The sequence below is a fragment of the Artemia franciscana genome, chromosome 5 (assembly GCF_032884065.1).
Source record: "Artemia franciscana chromosome 5, ASM3288406v1, whole genome shotgun sequence".
NCBI lineage: Eukaryota > Metazoa > Arthropoda > Branchiopoda > Anostraca > Artemiidae > Artemia > Artemia franciscana.
Window position 1 is genome coordinate 4,794,067 of NC_088867.1, and position 17,969 is coordinate 4,812,035.

At 35.5% G+C, this 17,969-nt stretch overlaps 1 protein-coding gene and 1 long non-coding RNA gene across 6 annotated transcripts in view; one reads left to right on the forward strand and one right to left on the reverse strand.

Annotated features, from left to right (window-relative positions):
• Positions 1-17,969, forward strand: part of LOC136026907 (uncharacterized) — a 144,903-nt gene that overhangs the window by 87,603 nt on the left and 39,331 nt on the right. For 3 of the 5 annotated variants that reach the window (XM_065703733.1, XM_065703732.1, XM_065703735.1), the window contains exon 2: positions 9,582-9,693. In XM_065703733.1, coding sequence (XP_065559805.1) covers positions 9,639-9,693 — 55 coding nt within the window. In that variant the 5' untranslated portion in view covers positions 9,582-9,638. Of the gene's footprint in view, positions 1-1,820; positions 1,955-1,980; positions 2,163-9,581; positions 9,694-17,969 lie in introns of those variants that run through there. The other 2 variants (XM_065703730.1, XM_065703731.1) reach the window with 2 other exon arrangements.
• Positions 3,362-17,969, reverse strand: part of LOC136026911 (uncharacterized) — a 76,461-nt gene continuing 61,853 nt past the window's right edge. Inside the window, exon 3 of the long non-coding RNA XR_010617439.1 lies at positions 3,362-3,553. This is a non-coding gene — a long non-coding RNA (uncharacterized LOC136026911). The remainder of the gene's footprint in view (positions 3,554-17,969) is intronic.

Genomic DNA, 17,969 nt, shown 5'->3' on the forward strand with positions numbered 1-17,969 from the left:
GTAAACCTGACAATCTATTTATATGCACAGACAATGGGACATCGAAGAATGTTGTATATTCGCTAGTTTTACGTAGTTAAAGACATATATATCTATCTATAACGAAAAGAGAAATCTTTTCTCTTTTATCTATATTCACAGGTGGGACACAGGGACACAACTACAATGGCGCGTAACTAACATGGCGCGTAACGATTTACGCGCGCGGGGGGGGGGCTTAAATAATATTATTAGTTATCTTATTATTATTATTATTAATAAGACTTAAGATTAATAATAATATTTCCTTAAATAGGGATTTAGGAGAATATTCACTGAATGCTCTATACACAAATTTGATTATTTCCTTAAATAGTGATTTAGGAGAATATTCACTGAATACTCTATACATTAATTTGATTAAAAATGACCTTACGAAATATTAGAAAAAACCAATAGATATTAACACAGAACCTGTCACAAATAGACCTATAAGATCAGCAGCGAAAAAAGCTAGACTGGCATTAAAAACGTGTTTTTAAATCATTTTCTTTCATTTCAATGAATTGCCTCGTTTCATAACAATTTATTTATCAGTCCTGGTTGAACTTCGCTGAGGTAAGGATGCTGGGGCTGTTTTGAAAAACTGTTCATTTTAGTTTTATTGATTTTATCCTCTTGTAAGTTGTTTTTTCATATTTGTATTGCTGAGGACGGCCCTTGGACATATGACCGAAATATTCATTCTAATTTGTTTCCCACTGTCTTAAGAAATTCCCTATTGTTCTTCTTGTTTTTGGTGTTTGTGATGGAAAGGCAGTGTGACCTTCGTCGTTATTTACGTCCGAATAATCATTACTGTATAAACAGTGGTCAAACTTTGTAACATACAGCCCCTCCCCTGGATACTTTGGGGGGAGGGGGGGGGGTCGTCCCCAAAGACATAGTTATTATGTTTTTCAACTATGCTGAATTAAAAGGCTATCTCAAAATTTTGTTCCGTTGACTTTGGGAAAAATGAGCGTGGGAGGAGGCCTAGGTGCCCTCCAGTTGGTCACTTAAAAAGGGCACTAGAACTTCTAATTTCTGCTGGAATGAGCCCTATCACGACATTCTAGGACCACTGGGTCGATACGATCACCCCTGAAAAAAAAATACAGAAAAAAAACAACAAACAAAAACGCACCCGTGATCGGTCTTCTAGCAAAAAATACGAAGTTCCACATTTTTATAGATAGGAGCTTGAAACTTTTACAGTGAGGTTCCCTGATATGCTGATGCGATGGTGTGATTTTTGTTAAGATTCGATGACTTTTAGGGGGTGTTACCCTATTTTCCAAAATAAGACAAATTTTCTCAGGCTCATATCTTTTGAGGGGTAAGAATAACTTTAATGAAATTTATATATTAAAACCGACATAAAAGTCTGATTCTTTTGATGTATCTATTTGTATCAAAATTCCACTTTTTAGACTTTCGTGTGCTATTGAGCAGGGTCGCTTCTTACTACAGTTTGTTACCACGAACTGTTTGATAGCCTCTTCTAAACATCTCTGCTTATATTTATTAGCCTTTAAAAAATATTCTGCTCTTCAATCAATCTATTCTAGTATTTATATGTTGTATTTATTCTCTTTTGTTTTCTTTTACTTATCACTTACGTCTCTATTTTGTTGGTAGTGGATAATAAAAAAATAGATAGGGGATAATTTATTTTAAATATTTTTTTTTTGGAAAAGCCGCTAAAACAACTTTATTAATAGAGAGGCCATACAGATGACATCGAATGATTACAATGCCCTTTATGTTAAAAAGAGGATGAGTTCTTCTTGGAGAGTACATGGAAAGCAGCTTGCTGTGTGTTTATTCAGTTTTTGTTAATCGTGCCTGGAACTCGTCAAGATTGTTTAGAAAGTTATAAGAGAATACTGTTAGTCTTAGGGAATAAACCTTGGGATTGCAGTTATAGAACTTGGTTAGTTTTCTTTGTGTTACCGGAAATTAAGTGAATTACCAGTAATCAAAAATGAGCTACGTATTTTGTGTCTAATTTTGCAAGGGAGCAATATATAGTTTAATAGTTTTTTTCTGGTTTTAGTTCAGATTCTAAATAAAGAAAAAAAATAAGACAAAATAGTTAAGGAGCTAATGTGCCTCCATCATTGGTGCCATTCCGGAAATTGGTATGATTTTTCTTATTCTTATTCAAGCCCAATGAAAGTCACAAGTATATTTAAAGAGTTTTACCGAAAAATAGCTTTCAATGTACCTGAAAAAAATATGTATTAATGTCAAGTAGTTTATTCTGTTTTATAAATGCTTGATTTGATACTTAACTAATTAAAAGCAAAAATTTGACTTCTTCTAATGCTATTATTACAAATAACTGAAGTACCGGGTTACCTGTGGCCAGGTAGCTGCGTGAGCTCCTCCTCCATTTCAAACAATTAAAACTTCAACTCTTTACTCCTTTCCACGTATTTTTAGTTTTATTTAAATATTTTCTTACAACCAGTTTCTTCCATTATAGCCTCGAAAAGCGGGATTGAGCCACAATATCCTTACATCTTATTATTTGATACAGTCAAAACTATCACTGGATATCTAAACTATCACTGGACAATTCCTCTGACATTTAACAGCCTTTCGAAGTAACCCACGTCTCACTGCCATGCTTAGCCACTGTTATGATCGAGGCTTCAACATTCTAATTCTGGTTCTTCTTAATGTTACATCATAAAACAGGTTTTCCAACTGCAAGTAAGGTAACAATGCAAGTAAAGTAACAATTTTTTCAACTGAAAGTAAGGAGCAGCATCAAAACTTAAAACGGACAGAAATTATTACAAGTATGAAGGGGATTGCCCCCTCCTCATTACCTTGCTCTTTACGCTAAAGTTTTTTAGTACTTTTAAAAAAGCTTCCTAAACTGTAAAAAAATTGTTTTTAATGCTTATCAACAACAACAAAATTGGAATTTCATCAACTGAAAAATCGGCGAATTGGAAATTAAAGACCTTGTTGGGATTCTCTGATCATTGCTGAATTTCTAATTTGTTGAGAGACAAAAATGTTGGATTCCCATACCCGGATTGAATTTTTAATTTGTTAACAAAACAACAGGTTGGATTTTATGATCCTTATTGGATTTCCATCTTGTTTGTTGGATTTTCCATCGCTAGCGTTGTTCAATTTATTTGGCCTACAATATAATTTCTGGGTTTTGTTATTCGGCTTCTCCTTCTAGTTTTGAACCATCAACCATATTTTTTGTTGGATTTCCTGTTCTTCCATTAGATTTCCGTCTCTAGCTTTGTTCAAAGCTAACAGTTTAATATTTAGTCTTCATAATTCCCTTTCTAGTTTCAGAAGCATCAATAAATCAAATAAGTACTCATTTATTTTACATAAACAGAAAATTGCAACAACAAATTTCTCCCAGATAGCATGACACCTCTTGACACCTGTACTTTTTCACGGTAGAAATCAGCTGCTCGATGGCTTAAACAACAGGCTGACAAAAATCGTTGCCAGAAATACCTTCACAACAGCAAAAACCGTGTGACCCACGAACCTGAAATAAAGATGAATTGAAACTGATGCACAAATAAAAGAGAAAGGCTCACCTCCCCCTCTTTTTAGAAGTCGAGGACTGAGCGGTTGCAATAATTATGCCACAAATTCTGTCTTTTCTGAATACCTTTAACTTACCAATCAGATTGTATTGAAATCAATTTTCGAATCAAACTTAGAACGGACTGAAATCACTAAACACAAGAGATATGCTACTGCAATTAAAAAGAAATAAATCCTTATAAGAACTGAGATGACTATGTTAAACTAGTGAAAATAAACTGACAGTTTAATATACGGTTATATTAAATCTTGAATATCACAGTACCTCAAAATAAAATTTAGTATATTTTTTTATATTTAATTTGAAAACCACTCCGCCACGACTGGACTGTATTTCAATACTAAAATTTAAATAAAACGTTTTAAATATACTTAGTTTCAGTAATGCGTAGATGAAGTAGAAGCCTTTTGAAAGTTTACGAGTGTTTTAGTTTTTGGTTCAACCGAGCTATTGATTCAAAAGCAAACTTTTAGATAACGGTCATACTCGAAAGAACTCTCTTGGGAGAATGTTTCCAAGATTATGTAGGAACGGCAGTGGTATAAGAGAAAAGAGGCCGGATCGCTCACCTTTCTTTATTTCTGACTCATTGAAATCTTATATATGTGACTCTTGACGCGAGCATAGTATGCGCGGGCGTAATTTCGTCAAAATCTATGGGGAGGGGGGCAAAATTGGTGCCACTTTTCTCAAGTCAAGTGAAAATTGCAGTTAAAAATTAAAAATGATCCATAAAGTACCATAAAAGCAAAAATATACTAAAGAAAACTGATTTTTTTTTCTGTGGATGCTCGAACTGTGAATGCTATCTTATTGTTGACAAAATTTTTTGAAGATGCTAAATTTCAGCTGGCGGGGGGGGGGGGAGCTGGGATATGGGGAAGCCCTATTGCTAGTTACACATTTGTATGCATGGTGTGGCGTAGGTAAGATTTCATTCCCACAAACTGGAAATGCTCCTGTTGAATATCCTCCCTCATCATTCTCTGGTAGTTTTAACTGAATACCCTTTGCCGTTCTTGATATGTTTCACATTCACCATTTGGACAACCTAATGAACGCAATGATTTTTGACCTATTTCATCGTCATCCTCGACATTCTTTGAAAGTTTCAACTTATATCCCTTAGTCGTTCCTGAGCAGTATCATCCTAATACCCTTAACTATTCCTGAGATGTAGCAAACACACCAATGTTACAAGAAACATATAGTGCATTTTGATTTAGTCCATTATACCCCCTTCAATGAGAGTTTCAACTTGATACACTTCGTAATTCAAGAGGTATTGCCATTTGATATACTTAGCCATTCATAGCAAAATAATTAACGAATTAAACGAATTAATCCCTTTGCTAGGAATCCATGCCGCTCAAAATTTTTTGAGTTTTATTTCATTTTGCTCCTAAAGTCAGTTACTATTTTAATTTGAAAATCTGTTTCTAAGTGTATTTACAAAAAAACTTATTTATAAGAAAATACATTCATTAATTTATTTGTAAATGAACAGAAATTCAATAAAAGAAAGCAAATTTTCTCAAATGAAAGCAAATACCATTGTTAAAACTTGAAAGGCACAGAAATCATTCTGCATATGCGGAGCTTCCCATTCTCATCTTTAACTCTTTAATCCGAAGTTTAATTGTGCTTCTTGTACTTGAGCTGTTGGGACAAAGTCACTTTAGCTTGAAGAGTAGGGAAAGGGAAGGTACTAAGGAGGGGACATCCCCCCCTCATATGTGGAATAATTTATGCTACTTTTAATTCGTTTTTTCAATTCAATTCGTTTATTAACAAAAAAAACAAATCACACACTATAAACTAAATACACCCTAAGAGAGCACTGCCCGTAACGGGTGACAGTATTCATTCAATCATCAAGAATAGAATTATAAGGTAAGAAGAGAAAAGAAGAAGAAGGGAAAAGAAAAGAAAACAAACGTAAATTAATAAAACAAAACATAGAGAACTATCGGTAAAAGAAATTAGGATCTAGTTCAATGTTTTCCATTAAGAAGCTTTTAATCTTACTTTTGAACTCTGGTAGGCTATTAGCATTCCTCAAAGTATTTGGCATATAATTCCATATTTTCGGTCCGGTAAATCTAATTGAAAAACCAGATGACGTGAGACGTCTCGTTTCTGTAACTAGTTGCGATGGATGCCGAGTATCATGTTGGTGAATTTCATCATTCCTTCGAAAAACTGACATAAACGACTCAGGTGCGGTATTTGTGCTTACTTTATATAATGTTTCGGCAATCTTTTTTTCTCGAAGTCGAGCCATATTTAATATCTTAAGTCTTATTAAAAACGCCTTCACACTCTAACGAGGCTCAAGCTTGCAAATTGCACGTATAGCTTTATTCTGAAGAATTTGAACTTGCTTCCATTCTGACTTATAATTTGAAGCCCAAATGCTTATAACATATAAAAGATATGAGTGGAATAGACTAAAATATAGGATCAATAATATTTTATGGGAAAAATAAATTTCAGTCTAAGGAGAATACCAACAGCTCTTGACAGCTTCATACAAAGAAATTTAATATGGATTGCCCAATCCAGCTTTTCATCAATTATTATACCTAAATATTTAATGTGGTCAACTCTTTCAATTTTTTCGTGGTCTGCCGTATTTATCTTGCTATCGTAAACTGAGTCATTTCCATGTTTAAAAATGATATACTTCGTCTTTTTTGTATTAAGGGAAAGCAACCGCTCTTCAAAGAATTCGGTTGCTGCCTGGAGGCAAACTTCAGCGTTTGTAATTAGTTGCTCACGGTTTTTATGTGTCAGAAATAGTACTGTGTCATCCGCAAATTTATTATATATGCAAAGGGGATATCAGCCGAAAGTTCATTCACATAAATTAAAAAAGTAATGGTCCAAGAACTGATCCCTGGGGCACCCCACAAGTTACATCGAATGAATCTGATAAGACTATTCTATTTTACAACATCTATTTGTTAAGTATGACCGAATCCATTAAAGAACCGTCGACTTTATCCCATATCCTTCTAATGTTTCAAGAAGGATGTCAAAATCAACGCAATCAAAAGCTTTTGTTAAATCTAGAAAAAATCGCCAGAGAATATAAACCATCATCTTGCGCCGATTTTATATTCATTATAAGATCCGTAATTGCGAGTTCAGTGGATCTGTTTTTCCGAAATCCATATTGTTTATCAGAAAGAATTTTATTAGCTTCAAAGTATTCATATAGTCTTTTTGCAGCAAGCTTTTCATATATTTTCGAAAAAATTGGAAGTAAGCTAATTGGTCGATAGCTATCAATTACTGTTGGATCTCCTCCTTTAAAAAGTGGAATTAATTTGGATTCTTTTAGTTTGGTAGGGAAAATACCTTCGTCAAGGCTTCTGTTTATAAGGACCGTAAGAGGCTCAATGATTGCTGGTTGTACTTTTCGTACTTTTCGTTGCAAAGAAAGTCCATCTAGGCCCGTTGACCTTGTCCCTTTAATTTCACAAATGCATTTTTTTTACTTCATCACATGTAACAGACGGAAATTATTGCATTTCTGCCATTGTCTCTTGTTTCTTTAGTTTTGGAGGTGTTACCTGTGCCATTAGCTTTCTTTTTGATTTTGCATTCGACAGTTTATCTTTTATTTTTTGTCCCACATTTACAAAAAATGAACCAAGAAGACTTGAAATTTCTTCCGGTGATTTTATTGATTCTTTTTCACTTACTAGTTCTTTTATATGATGTATTTTGATAGAAGCCCGAATGCTTCTATCAGAAAAAGCATAGAAGCTTACAATAGTAGAATTGGTCGGCATCCATGGAGCGCTATTTTGATTCAATGAATGTTTTGCTTTTGTATGTTTTAATTGTTCTTAAGTAAGGTGAAGTGATGTTTAGTTTGTTAGGTCATTTTCTTTTTCCTCTTTTCTTTTATTCACATTATACTCCGTTTTTCATGTGTATTATAACGGGAAGTAAATGAATTTAATTCAATTCAATATTTTTACCTGGGACCTAGTCTATTTATTCCTGTAACTGTAACTAAAACTCGTCTGAGTCATTAGTATCTCCGTCAGTCGGTTCAACAGGGGCATATACTATAACTAATACACTGAAATTTTTAGTCATAAAATGAGCATTTATTATTTTATCACCCATAAATTCCCAGCATAAACAAGACTTAGCAGCTTCCTTATTCATCCTGAGCCCTACTCCTTGTCTACGTACTGCATCCTTCCTGCCTGAGTAAACAAATTCTATATAACCCCTTAAGTGTTACCCCTGAGTAACACCTTAAGTGTTATAGGATATTGCCCCTTTAAACAGTTAAAATCGATTTCGGAAACTCTGCTCCATCCCAACCCCCATGTACTGCGAAATAAGCCCAAGTGTGTCAAACTATTCTCCTGTACAGCAAAAGAGTTGTACACCTCCACAAGCCCTCAAATCTGCATTATATTTTCTAAAATTCTTCTTTCCTCTCCTACGTCTTAAAACAAAATCTTTTTTAAATTTCGTGACATTTCAATCTAAATTTTCTATAAATAAAACAACTGACCCGCTCCCATTTTCATTATGACTTTGCAACCTATCAAAAATACTATCCACCCACTCTGAAAGAACACCCTCAAAATTAAACAAGTTCGGATGAAGCATCCGCATTTCCATTTTCAGGTAATACGAATACACATCACCCGTCTTTTCATTAATTATTTTTAGCAATGGGTTTTCACGCTGTCTCTATCTCCTGGCTCCCGAATGTGTTTTCTGAGAAGTGCCCGAATCTTGTATGTCCACCCCGTAGGAGTGTGCTATGTCCACATGATCCGTATGGATGTCACCACTCGTAAGAGTATTGAAGGGGTCTCCAAACTCAGCTCTAAAAACATACATATTGCGCAAGGTAGAATTAGCTAATTAAAAATTGGGCAATATAGGGGGTGAGCGCTTCCATTTTGTCCTGCTCCCCCTTCATCACTGTGAGGAGTGGGCGTCTATTCTTCTAGCACTCTCTCCACCACACTAGGTGGCGCTTGCACTAAGAGATTGTCCAAAAATTAGCGTCACAGAACTGGGGTGAAGGTGACATGTAAATCTCTAAAGCAAGATAACCTCTAATTCTGGCTATTAGATTATATTTCCTTATAATGAGACGCAGAGGCGTTCTTCAAGGGAAAGGAACCGAAAATTGAGAACTGACTTAATGAAATTCCCGAGGATTGTGTCTCTTACCCGTTTTATAGCATAGTGACATAGTTTTTCAGATAAACTATTGGCTGGTCAGTATTAGAGAGACTTACAAATTATATAAAATAATGTGGCTCGTCATGACTAATTTTGGTGTGCTCATACTGTTAGATCCGTTATTATTCTATAGTTTTATCCGTTGATTTATTAGGGTTTATCAATAGTTACCCAAGTTTAATGGAATGTTTGTATATTGACGCCTAATTAAGTTCAGCTCTTGTCGAGGGTGCTAATTTATGAGGATGTAGAGGGCGGTGGAGGGGCAAAGATTTTTTTTCGATTTTTATATGAAGATACAAAAAGGATATTTTTAAAAATCTAGAGTGTGCTTTATTTTTTTTTATTTTAAAATAAAAATGCCCAATTGGAACCCATGATTCTAGTTTCTTCGATACTATGAAAACCTAAAGTTCATGGTCATCAAGCAGGGCGATTATTTTTATTAGACACCGGATGAATCTCAGCAATATCATCTTATTCTCATTTTTAGTAAATAAAATTACACCATGATGGCCCATGACGACTATGGATATATTTTCATTGTATTGTTTCCGTTATGGTGTGCCTTTGTATATAGTTCATCGTTCAATTAAATCGTATTTTATTAAAATGTAATGTCAGAAATGTCATTGTTTGTCATAAACTTAAAATGTGTAGTCCAAGCGTTAAATGTACCAGTTTATTGTTAATTTTCAGCATAAATAATCAATTATTTTCAGTTTTTGTCTTCTAGATATGCTGTACCGATCAGTTCATTCATTGAATCAGTGGTTACTTTGAAGAGGTATCAATGAGAAACAAAAATTACAACAACTTATTGGTATTGCTGGCCATACTTTTAAACGGTATTTCCAGTATTAAATTATTGGTATTGCTGGGCATAGTTTTAAAGTGTATTCCCAGTATTATATTCTCGGTATTGCTGGCCATAGTTTCAAACTGTATTCCCAGTATTATATTCTCGGTATTGCTGGCCAAAGTTTTAAAGTTATTCCCAATATTATATCATTGGTATTGCTGGCCATAGTTTTAAACGGTATTCCCAGTATTATATTATTGGTATTGGTGTACATAGTTTTAAACGATATTCCCAGTTTTATATTATTGGTATTGCTGGCCGTAGTTTCAAACAGTATTCCCAGTATTATATTATTGGTATTGCTGGCCATAGATTTAACGGTATCCCCTGGATTCTATTATTGGTATTGTTGGCCATAGTTTTAAACGGTATTCCTAGTATCGTATTATTGGTACTGATGGCCATAGTATTAAACGGTATTCCCAGTATTATATATTCTAGAGATTTATTTATTTGTCGTTATTATAATTTGTTGCATTCTATTTAGTTGTTTTTCCAAGCTTTTCGTTTTTTTTTATTGATCATTCCTTTGGTTTCTTATCTTTTGTGCTATTTGATTTTTAGGAAAATAAATAAATAAGTGTAGAAAAGTTGACATTTTTATAGTAATAAACTTGGAAAACTGATATTGATCTGACAAAACACCTTTTGGTACTTGTTTATTATACCGACCACACTCAAGAAGTGAAGTTTGGTTGATCATAATGAAATATGCAAAAATTTAATGGAAATATTATACTTAAGTAAATAAATTATGGAAACTACAACAGAGAACTATAGAAATTAGGCCATCCAGAACGCATTAAATTAAATACCTAGCGTAACCAACTCCATATATTAAATATTTAATAAAAATATACCTGCATAGTAGTTTATCACACTCAGGATAAGTTGTTTATCTCCGAGTGGGCCCAGAGAAACCGATTTTTAACAGATTAAGAAGAACCGTAAGGTCGTATAATATAAGGCTTGTAATTTACATATTTAGGGCTTTAACAGTGCTAATTTCTATGTTACGCCTTTAAAAGAAAGCTCTACCTTCTTAAGCTGTATGGTACTGTTTAGTTTTTAGCTTTTTTTTTGCTGATTTTTTGCCTACGTTTCTTCTTTTAAATAATTGATTTAGGGCTTTAACACTGCTAATTTCTATGTTACGCCTTTAAAAGAAAGCTCTACCTTCTTAAGCTGTATGGTACTGTTTAGTTTTTAGCTTTTTTTTGCTGATTTTTTGCCTACGTTTCTTCTTTTAAATAATTGATTTAGGGCTTCAACACTGCTAATTTCTATGTTACGCCTTTAAAAGAAAGCTCTACCTTCTTAAGCTGTATGGTACTGTTTAGTTTTTAGCTTTTTTTTGCGGATTTTTTGCCTACGTTTCTTCTTTTAAATAATTGATTTAGGGCTTTAACACTGCTAATTTCTATGTTACGCCTTTAAAAGAAAGCTCTACCTTCTTAAGCTGTATGGTACTGTTTAGTTTTTAGCTTTTTTTTGCTGATTTTTTGCCTACGTTTCTTCTTTTAAATAATTGATTTAGGGCTTCAACACTGCTAATTTCTTTGTTACGCCTTTAAAAGAAAGCTCTACCTTCTTAAGCTGTATGGTACTGTTTAGTTTTTAGCTTTTTTTTTGCTGATTTTTTGCCTACGTTTCTTCTTTTAAATAATTGATTTAGGGCTTTAACACTGCTAATTTCTATGTTACGCCTTTAAAAGAAAGCTCTACCTTCTTAAGCTGTATGGTAATGTTTAGTTTTTAGCTTTTTTTTTGCTGATTTTTTGCCTACTTTTCTTCTTTTAAATAATTGATTTAGGGCTTTAACACTGCTAATTTCTATTTACGCCTTTAAAAGAAAGCTCTACCTTCTTAAGCTGTATGGTAATGTTTAGTTTTTAGCTTTTTTTTTGCTGATTTTTTGCCTACGTTTCTTCTTTTAAATAATTGATTTAGGGCTTTAACACTGCTAATTTCTATGTTACGCCTTTAAAAGAAAGCTCTACCTTCTTAAGCTGTATGGTACTGTTTAGTTTTTAGCTTTTTTTTTGCTGATTTTTTGTCTACGTTTCTTCTTTTAAATAATTGATTTAGGGCTTTAACACTGCTAATTTCTATTTTACGCCTTTAAAAGAAAGCTCTACCTTCTTAAGCTGTATGGTAATGTTTAGTTTTTAGCTTTTTTTTTGCTGATTTTTTGCCTACGTTTCTTCTTTTAAATAATTGATTTAGGGCTTTAACACTGCTAATTTCTATGTTACGCCTTTAAAAGAAAGCTCTACCTTCTTAAGCTGTATGGTAATGTTTAGTTTTTAGCTTTTTTTTGCTGATTTTTTGCCTACGTTTCTTCTTTTAAATAATTGATTTAGGGCTTTAACAGTTTTAATTTGTATGTTACGCCTTTAAAAGAAAGCTCTACCTTCTTAAGCTGTATGGTACTGTTTAGTTTTTAGCTTTTTTTTTGCTGATTTTCTGCCTACGTTTCTTCTTTTAAATTTGGAACCCGCCGTTACCAAAAACTGCATAATTTCTTACCTAGATTTTAGTCGCTGAGCATTGGATTGCAAGCAGATTTTGCCTTAAAATTTATTTTGCATGTTTTGAGTAAGCATCAATAATATTTTTAATTAATACGCGCATTATCGAAACTTTGTTTTTAGAGTTTTGGTTTCTATTGACAAGACTTGCTCTTTAATTACAGTTTATTGCTTATGACTGTTTGATCCAATGTTACCTTAAATACGAGAGGCACTTTAACCCCCCCCCCCCTCAATCGTTGTTTTCTACCCTTAATTTTATCATCTTTAAGGTTTTCAAGTGGGTTTCTTCGGACAAGTCTCTTTATAAGGTATTTACCCACCTGTCGGGTAAGAAAGGAGTGGTCACCCCATTTTACAGATCTAGTCCAAAACTATTGACAGGAGTAAGAGAGATTGGGGAAAATCGTCCTCCCTCTTAGTATACATTTATCCGAATTAGCACTGAAAGTAGGAAGATGTGAGCCTAAAAATACACTTTTTAAGCTTCAGGTCTTCCCCCCCAAACTCACAAATAAAATTCACTGACCCTCCTTTAAAATTTTATTCGTATAGGACAAAACTTCGTCAAATACTGCTACTATTACTATTAACAACTCACTGCAGCATTAAGCAGCCTGAGGCCAACATAGCTCCTCACTTTCCTCCTCCATCCCGATCTTTTCCGAACTTCCTTCTTTACACATTTCCAAGAAGCTCCGATTTCCATTAAATCTTTATTTACGACATCCTCGCATCCCACTCGGGGACGACCTGCTTTTTACTTGGCCCTAGACGGTTGGCCGACAAGAACAACCTCTACCAATCTGCCATCCATGTATCCTGCATGTATTTTTAGGAACATATACCGCAATTTTGCATTATGGCCTTGTAAACTGAAAAGCGAGATATATAGCTTTTAGACAATTCTAAATTGATTGACTGTCCCGGAATTTTCACTTCATCATAATTTGGCTGTCTTCGGGCCACAATTTTTCTTCTAGCCCCTAAAATGACAGTAAACACTATTTTGCCGTGGCACAATCTCTTCTGTTGCTTCAAAGAGGCAGAAAATGCATTCTTATTTCAACAAGCCCTCTAAAGACGTTGTAGGGCCAATAAAACAAAAGCATGCATCTGCAACATTCCTTCTAAAAAAAACCCATAAATTTTAGCATTTATCAGATAGTAGCTTCAGACCTATGTAATACGATCTTCTGGTATGCAAAATTTGATGGCCTAACTTTCATTAATATCACTTCTCTTTTTGGCGGTATTTTTGTCCTTATGTCTGAAAGTAGGCAAATCTTCGCAGGATCGTAGCTTTTGATGCAAAAATCTAATGATTTTTTGAATATCCGTAATCAGTATTAAAATCGATTCTTTTGATTTATCAATTTTAAAAAAAAAGTATTTTTTTTTTCAATTTAAATTAAGGAGCAGCATTGAAACTAAAACGAACAGAAATTATTACGTGTATGAATGGCATTGTTCCCTTCTTAACACTTCGCTCCTCAAACTAAAGTTTATTAGTACACAAAAAAAAAATCTTCTTCTTCTTCTAAATAAATAACCGTCGTGTTTCAGGTAAAGAATACGGCATTAGACTTTACAGTCCCTATCGGCGGTGCTGATCTCCATTTCTTGGCTCTTCAGCCAGGAAGTGCAATGGGTGCTGGGGGTCAGCCATCCTGTGCTTTCGCACACTCTTCCTGTTTACCTTCCCATATTTCTCCAGGTACCCAGTTAGAGCTGGGTCGACTCTGGCTAAGCTTACAGAGTCATGCCACTGACCCCCGTCCCAAACTGAACAATTGGGTACACTGGGATTCGAACCCGCGTCGTCTCAGACAAAGGATCCTAAATCCAGCGCACCGATCCACTCGGCCAGGACGGCTCCACTCGTGTTTCAGGAGTCGTTATTAAAGAATTGGGACAAAATTCAATTAAAACTTTGGCTGCATAATATAAATAGTAACATACCTTCAAATACGTAATAATTTCTACTCGTTTTAAGTTTTAATATTGCTCCTGAAAGCTCCTGAATTAGCACTGAAAGTAGGAAGATGTGAGCCTAAAAATACACTTTTTAAGCTTCAGGTCTTCCCCCCCAAACTCACAAATAAAATTCACTGACCCTCCTTTAAAATTTTATTCGTATAGGACAAAACTTCGTCAAATACTGCTACTATTACTATTAACAACTCACTGCAGCATTAAGCAGCCTGAGGCCAACATAGCTCCTCACTTTCCTCCTCCATCCCGATCTTTTCCGAACTTCCTTCTTTACACATTTCCAAGAAGCTCCGATTTCCATTAAATCTTTATTTACGACATCCTCGCATCCCACTCGGGGACGACCTGCTTTTTACTTGGCCCTAGACGGTTGGCCGACAAGAACAACCTCTACCAATCTGCCATCCATGTATCCTGCATGTATTTTTAGGAACATATACCGCAATTTTGCATTATGGCCTTGTAAACTGAAAAGCGAGATATATAGCTCTTAGACAATTCTAAATTGATTGACTGTCCCGGAATTTTCACTTCATCATAATTTGGCTGTCTTCGGGCCACAATTTTTCTTCTAGCCCCTAAAATGACAGTAAACACTATTTTGCCGTGGCACAATCTCTTCTGTTGCTTCAAAGAGGCAGAAAATGCATTCTTATTTCAACAAGCCCTCTAAAGACGTTGTAGGGCCAATAAAACAAAAGCATGCATCTGCAACATTCCTTCTAAAAAAAACCCATAAATTTTAGCATTTATCAGATAGTAGCTTCAGACCTATGTAATACGATCTTCTGGTATGCAAAATTTGATGGCCTAACTTTCATTAATATCACTTCTCTTTTTGGCGGTATTTTTGTCCTTATGTCTGAAAGTAGGCAAATCTTCGCAGGATCGTAGCTTTTGATGCAAAAATCTAATGATTTTTTGAATATCCGTAATCAGTATTAAAATCGATTCTTTTGATTTATCAATTTTAAAAAAAAAGTATTTTTTTTTTTCAATTTAAATTAAGGAGCAGCATTGAAACTAAAACGAACAGAAATTATTACGTGTATGAATGGCATTGTTCCCTTCTTAACACTTCGCTCCTCAAACTAAAGTTTATTAGTACACAAAAAAAAAATCTTCTTCTTCTTCTAAATAAATAACCGTCGTGTTTCAGGTAAAGAATACGGCATTAGACTTTACAGTCCCTACCGGCGGTGCTGATCTCCATTTCTTGGCTCTTCAGCCAGGAAGTGCAATGGGTGCTGGGGGCCAGCCATCCTGTGCTTTCGCACACTCTTCCTGTTTACCTTCCCATATTTCTCCAGGTACCCAGTTAGAGCTGGGTCGACTCTGGCTAAGCTTACAGAGTCATGCCACTGACCCCCGTCCCAAACTGAACAATTGGGTACACTGGGATTCGAACCCGCGTCGTCTCAGACAAAGGATCCTAAATCCAGCGCACCGATCCACTCGGCCAGGACGGCTCCACTCGTGTTTCAGGAGTCGCTATTAAAGAATTGGGACAAAATTCAATTGAAACTTTGGCCGCATAATATAAATAGTAACATACCTTCAAATACGTAATAATTTCTACTCGTTTTAAGTTTTAATGTTGCTCCTTACTTTCAGTTGAAAAACTTGTTTTTTTAAATTTAATTTCTGTTGTTTTCAATAATGCCGGGAAATCCAGCTCCTCCTACACGGAGAAATCCCTTTCCCCACGAAAATATCCTCTAGACAATCCAATTCTGGTGAAAACTTACCCCGGACAGTTACCCTTATCATCTAAGACAAATAATCAAAAAATTGCATAGGAAGTCCGGCCAATTCCTCCGATGTAAAATTCTCCCTGAAAAGCTCACCCACCCAGAAACTTACCTCCACATGGAAAATTTTCCTCGCGGAAAATCCCCCCCCCCAGTAGAAAATTGACCAACCCTCATCCGAAAAACAAATGCAAACTTCCCAATGATAAATACTACACGTAAACAATGGGCACACTTTATAACTTAAAGACCTTTTCCCAGGGGCTGTGGGGGCTCATATTATCTCCGAAAGACATTGTTTTTGGAAATTTCAACTATGCTGCACAAAATTACTATCTCAAAATTTTGATAGCATAGTTTTTGGGAACAAGGGACGTGGGAGGGGGGCTAGTTGACATACAATATCTTCGGTCACTTAAAAAGGACGCTAAAGTTTTTAATTTTCGTTTGAATGAGCCCTCTCTCGATGTTCTAGGACCATCAGGTCGATACGATCACCCCTGGGGAATAAAAAAATAGAAAATTAAACACGCGTCCGTGATCTCTCTTCGGTTCTAGGCGTTTACTCCCCCCCCCCCGAGAAAATACCACCTGAAAATACCTCCCAGAAAATACCTCCCGTGAAAAATGCCCCCGGGAAATACCTCTCCTCTCCCGTGGAAAATGTCACCCCCCTGAAAAAAGGAAAAAACCCAAACGTGAAATACCCCTTCCCTTCTCCGTGGCTGGTTGGTCTTCAATCATTTTTGTTTATAAAAAAAAGGACTAGAACCCTCAATTTCTCATGTCATGAGCACCCTCCGATTTTTCTGCGACCATGAGATGGAGGTTGGGATGAAGAAGAGGAAGTCAGGGATTAAATATCAATATCACATTTTTGATGCGTCTTTTAAAGTTTTTTGTTTCCCTTCCCACCCCCTGAAAAAATAATCCTCCTTCCAAAAAGAAGTTCTAGATACAGCCCTGGGGATTATTATAGAACTAACTCTATATTCATCTGAAGACTCAAAGAGAGTTGGGTTGTTTTGGCAATAAAATGCTTCATTTGAGGTATCTCCCTCGCTTCCTAACTCAAAACAATCAGAGGATCCTATTTTAGTGGTTCAAAGCCCTTATATGCAAATTTTTGGAGGGAGAGAAATGCCTCAAAGGGTGCATTTTAATACCAAAACATCCTAACTCTCATTGAGCCTTCAAATAAACACATAATTAGTTCTAACAGAGTGACGAGAGAAGGGTGGAAGTAGAAGTTGATCCTTTGGACCGTAGCCAGGACTTTTGTTTTGGGGGAGGGGGTATGTTTTTAGGGGGGAAGCTTTAGAAATGCATCGAAAATGTGGAATTGATGTTTAATTCCTATTGATTTCTGGGTATACGCTGTTATTATAAAGGTACAGAGTAACATTAAACCCCAAAACAAGTAGAATCTATTGCGTATAGGAGGGGGACTACCCCTTACTCCTCCCAATTTCCACCTCATGGTCGGAGTAACTTCAAAGGGTACTCATTACATCAGAAATTAATAGTTTTTTTTGTTTTTTTTTTTATTTATAAGCCGAGAGTGATTGGAGACCAACCAGCCGCGTGGGGTGACTTCCTGGGGAGGCGTATTTTCCACAGAGGTATTTTCCGGGGGGTATTTTCCACTGTGGGGCATTTTCCGCAGGGGAATATGTTTTGGAGGAGGTGGTATTTTCCGGTGTATTTTCCAAGGAGGAGGGGCGGGGGATAAACGCCGGCTCCCCTTTCTTCTGGCAAAAGATACAGAACTCCGCATTTTTGCAGAGAGGTGCTTGAAATTTCTACAATAGGGTTTTCCGATATACTGAATCTGATCCTGTGATTTTCATTAAGATGCTTGGACTTTTAAGAGGTTTTGCCCTTCTAGAAAATCAAGTAAATTTTCAAAGGCTTGTAGCTTTTGTTGCGGAACACGAAACTCACTGAATATTATTTGTTTATTAACAGCATAATAACTCGACTCT